Source organism: Lutzomyia longipalpis, chromosome 1, assembly GCF_024334085.1.
Source record: "Lutzomyia longipalpis isolate SR_M1_2022 chromosome 1, ASM2433408v1".
NCBI lineage: Eukaryota > Metazoa > Arthropoda > Insecta > Diptera > Psychodidae > Lutzomyia > Lutzomyia longipalpis.
In genome coordinates this window covers 30,426,021-30,436,546 of record NC_074707.1, presented here as the reverse complement: position 1 = coordinate 30,436,546, position 10,526 = coordinate 30,426,021, and the positions used below count along the sequence as shown (strand labels likewise).

General features: G+C 41.9%; 2 protein-coding genes and 1 long non-coding RNA gene across 3 annotated transcripts; 2 read left to right on the top strand and 1 right to left on the bottom strand.

Moving 5' to 3' along the window:
• The first annotated feature begins 248 nt into the window (after nt 1-248).
• On the top strand, nt 249-697 carry LOC129785934 (uncharacterized). The gene is made up of 3 exons (XR_008750072.1): nt 249-333; nt 417-519; nt 595-697. It is a non-coding gene; the product is annotated as an uncharacterized LOC129785934 (long non-coding RNA).
• A 56-nt stretch (nt 698-753) lies between these two features.
• LOC129787256 (peroxidase-like) lies at nt 754-3,122 on the top strand. The gene is made up of 4 exons (XM_055822738.1): nt 754-1,138; nt 1,216-2,210; nt 2,367-2,562; nt 2,638-3,122. Exons 1-4 carry the CDS (start codon nt 754-756, stop codon nt 2,808-2,810), a joined length of 1,749 nt encoding a protein of 582 aa, XP_055678713.1. The 3' UTR covers nt 2,811-3,122.
• Nucleotides 3,123-3,147: 25 nt separating this feature from the next.
• LOC129785885 (ER membrane protein complex subunit 2-like) lies at nt 3,148-10,526 on the bottom strand. The gene is made up of 4 exons (XM_055820551.1): nt 10,362-10,526; nt 9,676-10,241; nt 9,509-9,604; nt 3,148-9,080 (listed from the first exon to the last, which is right to left on the bottom strand). Exons 1-4 carry the CDS (start codon nt 10,396-10,398, stop codon nt 8,943-8,945), a joined length of 837 nt encoding a protein of 278 aa, XP_055676526.1. The 5' UTR covers nt 10,399-10,526; the 3' UTR covers nt 3,148-8,942.

The window sequence follows — 10,526 nt, the reverse complement described above, 5'->3', positions numbered from 1 at the left end:
AACATGACTTCTTGTTTTATTTAGAAGTCACTCGCCATGCTACACCTTGCCCATATCACCTTGCTGATGCCACGGAGTAGCGTTGACATTGTAGTGAAATGTACATAAAAACAAGAAAATTCATTAATGTCTCTGCTAATTACCATATATACATGTGACACTCTGCACAGTTATCATTTGAATTATCACCCAAGCGGATCTTCAGGCATTTCTTCTATTTGCTCTGAAGACGGTGTTAATTACGATGAATAAGTTATTAATTGCTTTATTAGCCGTGGGGCTTTTTGGGAAGTTTTGCTATTGTGTGAGATCGTGGAATTCTGAGGATCAGAGGTAAAAGAATAAAAAGAATAAAAGTGTTCTAATTCAGTGATGATTGATCATATTTTAATTTCATGTGTTCAACAAATTTTTAGAATTGTCTCGGAAGCATACAAAAATGCTACAAAAGCACAAGCTCTGGTTGAAGCGCACGAGAGACAATTGTTTGATCTTGGAATTGTGTTGGAACCGGAAGATGTAAGAAAAATGAGATTTTGCATTTTTTTTGTCTCTCAAATCGACTAAAATAATGTATAATCATTCACCGTATAGATTGGTCAAGCTAATCTGGGGAACTTTCATCAATTTCTCGATGAATCAGTTAAGGAAGCATTTCGTACTTCGAGGGTTCTTCGTAAGGCTAGCCAGTACCTCCATCGATCCTTCTACAGGAACGTCACAAAAGAGGATCTTTGCTTAAAAGATTTCTACATGTGGCTCTACGACATGAGTCGCTACATACCAAGTATTACCGACACACCACGTTGGAAGGTACATTGCGATCCACAAGTACCGTATCGTGCCATTGATGGTGTATGCAATAATCTCAATTACCCAAATGCGGGTAGAGCCATAACGACCTTCGCAAGAATTACGCTACCAACGTATGACCACGATATTGATATAGTGCGAAAAGGGTCAGACTACCGGTCATTGCCACTTGCACGTAATCTTGTGGTATACTTCTTCCTCAACACAAGCATTTACGACACGTACGCTGAGCAATTGAATTACGAAAGAATGCCCAACATGGCAGCATTGATGTTTAGTCAAGTTGTAGCACACGACATTACCCAAAAGCTCATCACTCAAAATCGTAAGACTTTTCTACTTCACAAAAAAAGCTTTTAAAAAGGCATACATAACGATTATTTTTTCTCAATTTTTTCGCAGCATATTCCAACACTGGAATTCAATGCTGTGCTAGGAGAAATTCACGAGTCTTACCGGAAGATGAATTAAATTCAGCATGTCTTCCTATTGAAATCAGTCCACGGGATCCTGTCTATCAGAGATATTCAGTAGGATGTATCGATCTTATTCGTTCGAAGACCATCTCACCCTACGGGAAGACCCTTTCGGCGGCACAGCAAATGAATCGTGCCACTGCAATTCCAGATCTCTCAGTTGTCTACGGATCCACGAAGGTTGATTCGGACAATTTGAGAACTTTTTCGGGCGGTCGTTTGCAAACGAGCTCCGATGATATTCTCCCTGAGACACCCAATTGCACATCCAATGCTTGCTACCGTTCCGGGGATAGTCGTGCCAATCAGACCCCCTTCCTTGCCATTTGGTATTCCCTATTCTTCCGTCACCACAACCGCGTGGCACGAATTCTCGCTACCCTCAATTCACACTGGAACGATGAAAAACTCTTCCAGGAAACACGTCGTATTGTAATTGCGCAGTATCAACATATTCTCTACAATGAATACCTTCCGGCATTTTTTGGAAATGGTGTCATCTCATCGCTGGATACCCCTTACTCAGCACACATTCAACCAACAACGGCGAATGAATTTGCTGGATCTGCTTTTAGGGTGTTCCACCTGTTCCTACCAAATAGATTCGTATTTGCCGATGCACGCGATAACATTGAAACCATCCTTCTATCAGACACAGTCTTCAATTCGAGAATGCTTAAAACGAGATACGATGAAATTCTGCGTGGATATGTGAAACAGAGAATTAACATTCAGGGATATGCTGATGAGGTTCTTCATCGAATTTTCAAGAATAAAGATGGTATTGGAATCGATCTTCTCGCAACGGACATTCTACGTGGGAGAGATCATGGATTTAGTCCATATGTGAAGTACTTGGAATTTTGCGGCTACAACAAGATTAACGATTTTGATGATTTAGGCAAATTCATTGACTTTAAGGTAAGCATTTTTTTCTCTTCCTCTTGTCCATTCATTGGAAATTTGTCAGCTTTTATTATTTTGTCTTGTTTTCAACTAATTTTTTTTTAGGTTTCTGTGTCATGAACATACAAAAGAAATTCAAACTAATAATAAATCTTTCATCTTTTCCCATAGATAATTGAGAAATTGAAAAAGTCCTACAGAAGTGTTTTTGACATTGACTTGATGGTTGGGGCTCTCTTGGAAAACACACACGGCGAATTAATTGGACCAACATTCAAACATATCATTCTGGAGCAGCTAAAACGCCTCCGTGCTGGAGATCGCTACTTCTACGATCGCACTGATGGTGTTTACCCATTCACAGCAGGTCGTTATTCTCCCCCTGCAGCAAATGCAAACTTATTAATCTCCCATCCAAACTAATAAATGTTTCCCATTGCAGATCAACTAAATGAAATCCGAAAGTACACAATAGGACATCTCCTGTGTGAGAATTCCAACATTGAAGCTGTGCCGCGATCTGCCTTCATTACTCCGCGGTCAGACAGTGACTTCATACGATGTAGTGATCTCCCAAGACTTGAGTACAGCCCGTGGAGGGTGTCGCGCTACTGATTGGAAAATTAATAACACAACATGCTTCTTCATGGACAGAAATATTTTAAAATATTTATTTTTTTTTCTTTAATTCAATATGAAATTTTTATAAATTGCCTAAAGTGAAAAATATTTCAAATATTCAAACATTCTTGATGAAGGTAAAGGAAAAAAATCTTTTTAAAAAAGATGATGAAATTGCCACCATTAATGCCAAGACAAGACAACCTCGACCCAGAAGGAGTAAAAAAAATCACTTGACACGCACATTTCTTTCCGTATAACAAAAAATAAACATTTACAAGTGAAATAAATCGAAATATTTTTTTTTAATAAAGAAAAAAACGTCAAAGAATGTTTGCAAGAGGTTTTTTTGTTTATGTTCTACACAAGGATTCGATATGAGAAAAAAAAACAATAAAAAGTTATTATTCTATAAAACTTCCCTCTCACCTTCACTATTGTAGTCAATTTTTTTTATATACATGAGAGTGACTGTGATAGCCAACCCTCTTTCAGCGTAACTGGTCCTCTCGGCATAAAGGCTCACGAGAGAATGACCAACGCATGATAAGCACCGCTAGGGCAATGCTTATCTACTATCACAGCCCTCTCCTACAGAGGTACATTCACACACATACAGTAATTAGACCATGGCTCGGGATAATATTTTTGGCCTTCGGTCTCAATGCCTACAATTCGGCCAGCCCTGACATTGTTGCCGTCCCTTGGCAACGTCATGAGTCTAGGGTGGCATGTATGGCAGTTCAAATGTTGGCATTAGGGTCTTCACTAATGCCTTAACTAACTAACTTCTACTAGGGTCCTCACTAGCAGATCGCACTAGTTCCAAACTAATGCTTTCCTCATTTTCCATCAACTAGAGTCCACCCTAGGAGTTTACATTAGGGTCCACACTAATGTATTAGTCACTCACGTTATCTACGAGCGTCTACCAAAAGATTGCATTAGTTTCTCTTGTGGCTAATGCTGACCACTTCGTCTACTAGGGTCCACACTAATAGATCGCATTGGACTCCTGCAAATGCCTTGGCCATATCCACTAGGGTCCACACTAGTAGATCACATTAGGGTCCACACTAATGTCTTAGCCAATATCCCTCATCCACTAGGGTCCACACTAGCAGATTGCATTGGACTATCACCAATGCTTTGGCCATCATTCGCTAGGGTCCACACTAGCGAGTTGCATTAGGGTCCTCACTAACGCATTGGCCAACTTCTCATGCTCTGTATTCCATATTCCCAACTTCAGTCGTCACCATCGTCATTATCTCCTTTTACCATCAGCACTGTATTACTTTGTGCCAATCATGACGAAATTGATGACCGTAGCAGAATCTTTCAGATTATCCCTCATTATCTCGGAGTCATCCTAACTTTTCGGATTCATTGATGACTCTCCTGTACTTTCCGACAATTAATTACTGTACAAAGCATGAGGTCTACGAATGCTACGTTTTCTGTCCTTCACCACAGGAGTGCACTTTATCTTTCAGCCGGTTAGCAAAACGTGCTATCTAATTTCCATTCTCTTGGCTCCGATTAGCCGGCAGTTTTCCCCACGAGTGCTTGAAGACCAAATCTACTAGATTAAACTTTTCTAGTATGGACCGTCTTCCTCCTTGCCCATTTGGGTATCTACCAGAGATGTCTTGAATTTCTCCTTAATCGTCAGCTACTCATTTCTCTCCCAGAGCGGCAATAAAACTTATCGAGCCTCATCTGATCCCAGTCGTAGTATTTGTCACTACATGTCTTCCTGGAGGAAACTGACATTCTCTTTATCTCTAATGTCAAGGAACTCATGCGGCCATTCGATTTGCCATTCTTGCCCTCTGCCCTCTTCGTTTGAGGTGGTTAAGTTTCTGACTGATATTCAAGAGTCCCTTTGGCTCCCGTTGTAACAACTCTTCCACACAGAATGCCTGTTTAATTCACGAGCATTAATTCACACGCAATCTCAGCTGATTCTCCGGTGTTGCACCCACAGCTCCCTAGGGCCCGGAAATACTTAAATCCTTCTCATAGTTCTCAATCAATTGCTTATAGTAGTCACGCTCCTTGGTCAACAGGAGCATTCTCTTCTGCAACGCTGACTAATTCTCTGACGATTCACACGGAATTTTGAAGCTCCGCATTAATCTTCAGCAATGATTCATTCTGTGTACGCAAATCGTGATTCTGTACCTTTAGACTCTTCCCCTGTGTCTTGAGGTGCTCAACTTCATTCTCAAGATCCACTTGCTTTGAAAGTCGTGCCATCGCTGATGTGGATACCTCTTTCCATTCCCCGTAGCCAGAAATCTCGAATTAAAATTCCCTTCAGACGCTTCAAGTTCCTCTTTCACTCTTCGATTTCTGCTGTAGTGTCTCATTGAGGGCAAATAGCCGGGTATTCTCCTCCTCCACTCCCGTCATTCACTGCACAACCTCTCTCAATTGTCGTTGTAGATCACTCACATCATTATTGTAGTCACTACTCGCTGTCTGGAAGTTCTCCTCCACCGTTTCCAACTTGCTTTGTAGCAAATGAATAATCTCCTCGTGCTTTATTCTCTCGTACTTGTTCTCATTTCTGCACTACACGGGACCTTCCTTGGAAATTGCCTCCCTCTTCCGCAAATCCGCCAAGTGCTTCTCAACTTCATGGTATTCGCTCTCAAAAATACCCTACTTGATCCTTAAGCCCATCAATCTTGGACGTATAATCCTTCTCCATGTTCTTCCGGATGAGATGCTAGTGCTCCACTTCACCTTGAAGCTGCGTTATATTCGCCTTTATTATTTTCATCTCCCAACGGAAGAATGCGCACAACTCCACCCGTCGAAGTACCTGACCATTTAGCGGATGATTTGTGATCAGAATTTATGCACCGTTTTTTCATCCTGGGCGTGATACACGCAACATCCAGTTTGGCATCACTACCGCCTCCGCGGCACGTTGAGCAATTCCCAGCAACCGCCAAACAACACTAATATTGCGACCCAATTTCCGTCATTGTGACGCTGGAACCGCGGAGGAGCTCTCTATGGTGACACTAGCAGTCCTCCGAATGTCATTCCACCCGCAGCCAACGATCCTTTCCTTGGAGATTGAAGAGCTTAAGTCGCTATTGCCGGGGTCTCGGGATTTCCGCGCCTTTAACTTTCTGTACACATCACTACACAACATGAGGATCTTAAGGAGGGAGTTACTTTTGTCGCATAGTGCTGCATAACGTTATCGCAGTCATACTCAGTAGATCTTCTAACTGATAAACATCTGCAGTCTCCTGTTTATCACACTCGAGGACTCTCCCGAAGTCCGGAACCGTCGCAAAGAGCACATCAATACATTCCGGGACCTAACCACGGGATCACAAGCCTCACAGGGTGTCACAGCGCCAACCGCTGAATCTCTCGGATGTTCCGCTTGTATTCTGCATTCTCCCCTCTGGAACAGCTGCTACTGTGGAGTTGGAATCCGTTTTCCTTCTCTCTGAGTGGCATCTGGTGGTGTATTCAGACACTTGTGAGACACGAAGTTGACCGTCCTTGCAACATCTTCCTCGGATGAGTGTGAGTCATCCCGCACTTTTCATCTGTGCCTATTAACTTCTCGTTTACTTTTCTGTCTCAGTTAACGTTTGAGACTATCTACCGTGCTCTTCATGAATTCTTATTGGATATCTGACATCTCTTGGGTGGCTTGCATGAACTCCGTTCTATTCTCTTCTCAGATTGGGAGTTTCACAATTTGCTATCTCTAACACCGTGACTTAAATAATACATCTATATAATAAAGATCTCTAATATACTCATTTGCGAGTACATTGTATCGTCTAATAAAGTGGACTATTGACGTGTATCCCGCACTTTCGTGAAACCGATACCTCATAAGAGTTCATGCCTAATCACCTTAAACTTCCCCCACCTTAAGTTTTGTACTCAAGATGCTTTATGGGGTTGGTGATTATTTATCGACTCAAATAACACTTCATGGTCAATCTGATCATTTACTAGGGTCCACACTAGTAGTTCACATTGGATCTCTGACCAATGTTCTGACCAATAAGTCCATCACCAATCATGACCATGATTAAGATATACCCGACATTATAATAAAGGTTTGGTAACTCATACTAAATTTAATTCGCCAAAATTTTTCTTCTTGGCTTTCTACAATATTTTCCCCTTAAATAATTAAGTCACATACCTTTATTTTGATGAACCTTACTTATTTTTGCATCTGTCGTCGTTCCTCATTCTGGTGGCTCTGTAGGGAACCCCGTTGATTTTCTTGCAGCAATTTTCAGCTGCTCCGCCTCATTAGACATACAACAAGGCTGCTCATGAGCCACCTGAAGAATCTGGAACGCCCGTCACCTGCAAATAAAACTTGCCACCCAATTTTACTAATCTTGTATTTTATGATATGGATTTTCCCGCAGACAATCTGCAAAATCCTTCCTACAAGATCAATCACACGTGATACACACACACATTCAATTGGGGCCCCCAATCACACACCATAAATGGCACACTAAATAATTTAGGTAATAAAATAGGCTCACTTGAGCCGTATACTTCACCAAATTTTTACTTGTTGTCTCACACCATCTTCCTGGTGATCCGTCTGCCTGTCAGTGACATGCTTCACCAGTTGACGTACCACGACCTCCACGCTGCTTCGGGAAGGAAGAGCCTTTTCTTCACTGATCATCTTTCTAACTCTGGTACTCTCGCCATGATGTTCTCTGGTTCACTTACTGACGTTTTCCGGCACTCAATGGAACATTGATGCACTCTCGATGTTACTACGGTTGATCTCCCTGCCGTTTAGTGAAGTTGGGCTGCGCTGATCTCATCTCCTCTCTTCCAAATTTCTGAACAACGCGCCAACATTATTCCTTCCAGCCGACCCCATCACAAACTCTGGCTCTATAATGCCAATCCACTAATCACGTCTATGTACCTTCACAGCACTCCATTTTGCATTATTTTCACCTGTTTCAGTATCATGCACCATGATCCACAAGCAACAGGATCACTCGTAACATTTTGATGCCAACGTTACGCACGAGATACTTCCTTGGACCCACAACGGGAGCAACGTCTACCTAATTGTAGCTTGATACACTTTTCCGTCTCCCCATCATCCACAGATCATCTTGTTCCCTCTCAGAAGCCTCCAGACTCTCACTCTGATGCTTCCGTGGCGGTCTTGAGGGTGTTTTGGATTTATCTGCTTTACTTTTCCCCGTTGGACGGCTTTTCACGGATTTTTTTTTTCGCCCTCACCTGATGCTCTCTAACATCTTATCGCATCTCCTCAAGCATTCTTGCGCCAAACAACCCTTTAAGGCACATGATGTGCACTTATTCCACCGAAATGGTGCGCTTTCGTGATTTTTCTGTCTCCTCTGCACATTTTTCGGCACATATCGGTGCTCACGGCTGGAAAAATAAGTAAATCCGCTGGTCTCGCATCGTGCATTTTTCTTTTCCTAGCACGGGACATTTTCAGGGCCAAATTGCTCCGCATTTCTCAGAAATGTAATAGCCGCCATCTTGCCTCGTGATCACTCTCAGTCGGGCCCCATGAATCCTTTTTATTCCTCTGAACATGCCCCCATGATCCTCACATTCCTCACCCACATGTCATGGCGTGTCCGGACGTGTTGCGACGTGACACGGGGCACCTGCACTTTCCACGCTCACTTGGAGATTCCCCTTTTAGCGGTGATTTTTTCCGTTACGCCTCCAAGAAAATGGGCACTTGATCACACTAACTTGCTGAGAAAATCTTCCAGCACTTCTTGGGCTTATGGGGGCTCACTTTTCACGCACTTCTATGGATACAATTTGGTTGTATCCCACTTCTGAATTTGTAGTCAATTTTTTTTATATACATGAGAGTGACTGTGATAGCCAACCCTCTTTCAGCGTAACTGGTCCTCTCGGCATAAAGGCTCACGAGAGAATGACCAACGCATGATAAGCACCGCTAGGGCAATGCTTATCTACTATCACAGCCCTCTCCTACAGAGGTACATTCACACACATACAGTAATTAGACCATGGCTCGGGATAATATTTTTGGCCTTCGGTCTCAATGCCTACAATTCAAAAATAAATAAATCTTACTCAATTAGATTTAAGGTCCATGTTGCCAAATGCCTGATCTAGGGCTTGAATGATTTGGCTAAGGGCCCACTGACCTAGTTTCTGGGCTTCTTTTCTCTTACTCAGAGTTGCCTTGGAATTCGATATGTGACCGCAGCACTGAAAATATTAATATTTATCCTTCTTTATTGATAAAGTTTTTAAAGGAATTGTGCGGAATATGAGATCATGATGAGATTAAAGAACAATTATAATAATAATAAATAATAATAATAAGTTTATTTCGTTTCCAAACTATCCAATCTATATAATTCTTTGACAATTTCAAGCCCTATTTAGCCCTCTTACCCTATTTAGCTATTTATTAATTTATTTTATTCTCCCTTTTAATTATTTCTTTGATGTCTCATTCCATGGATCTTTAAAGGATTCGGCATCTACTCTAAGTCCTTTACACCCTTTACATGATCATTCACCCCAAAAATAATTATTTTTCTTTTTAAACGATAAATATCAATTTTTTCAACCCCCGAACGAATTAAGGATTCAATAAAGATCTTAATCAATGAAAAAAAAATTAAACTTACCAAGTACAGCCCGTAGAGTGCACGGATGTTGCAGGAATTCAATTTTATCGCTTGCGAATAGTATGACTTGGCAATTTCGATATTCTCAATGCCACCCTGAAAGGAATTTTTCACAATATTCATTACATCTTTCCCCTCAAATAGAAATGATTCACTCCCGGACTCACCATTGTGTATCGAATCTCTCCTAATCTCTGATGGATAAGGTGACTGTGCGGATTGTGCAGAAGAACCTCCTCCATGCAAAAAGCAGCCTTAGCGTAATCACCCTCGGCTAAATAAAGATTGCACAACTCATGCCATGCCTCCTGGTCAGACATGAACTTCTTGAGATAGTCACAGAGCTCCTTTATGGCATCTGCGGTCCTACCACGTGCCTTCATGATGGCAATTCGCCTCTTCCGGGGAGCTGCATTTGTCTCGTCTTTCCGGATAATGGCATCGAGTAAATCGAGTGCATCGTCATACTGCTCCAATGCTTCCAAACGCATTGCCCGGTACTTCTGGACACGAAGACTACCCGGGAATTCAGCTGAGAGGCTCATTATGCATGAATCTGCCACATCAATTTGGCCACAATCAAGTGCGGCAATGATAACCTGCTCCAAAATCAGATGTCTCTCATTTCCCAACTTCTGTTGCTTCTCTTCCAGTACAGCCTCCCAGAGGCTCACAACGTCCTCACTCCTGCGCTCATTGTCTTCTCGCCACTTCCGGAAGAGGTCACGAACCTCTGGAATTAATTGGGGAAATTATTAATTGAAGAAAAAACACGAAACATATGGCAATGTGAAGAAAATTGCTTTTTCATTGTGTTTTTGAACCACAATCTCCGCCAAAATGGTATTCTTACCTGACCAACTCAAATCCTCGTAACTGTTGTATGCCATTTCACTAGAGGATTTCTCAAAATGCACAATAATTCATTAAATACAGTAAGAAAATGAAAAAAATCCAGCTGAAAAACACGGGGAAAATCGGGGCAAGCTAATTTGTTAGTGCTCCCCAAAAAAGGCCC

Excerpts from the sequence above, each read along its gene's own strand:
- LOC129785885 (XM_055820551.1), bottom strand. The coding sequence starts at position 10,398 with ATGGCATACAACAGTTACGAGGATTTGAGTTGGTCAG. Across the intron at positions 10,242-10,361 it reads CGAGGATTTGAGTTGGTCAG|AGGTTCGTGACCTCTTCCGG; the intron begins GTAAGAATACCA and ends AATTAATTCCAG. Across the intron at positions 9,605-9,675 it reads GAGAGATTCGATACACAATG|GGTGGCATTGAGAATATCGA; the intron begins GTGAGTCCGGGA and ends AATTCCTTTCAG.
- LOC129787256 (XM_055822738.1), top strand. The coding sequence starts at position 754 with ATGTGGCTCTACGACATGAGTCGCTACATACCAAGTATTACCGACACA. Across the intron at positions 1,139-1,215 it reads AAAGCTCATCACTCAAAATC|CATATTCCAACACTGGAATT; the intron begins GTAAGACTTTTC and ends ATTTTTTCGCAG. Across the intron at positions 2,563-2,637 it reads TGTTTACCCATTCACAGCAG|ATCAACTAAATGAAATCCGA; the intron begins GTCGTTATTCTC and ends TTCCCATTGCAG.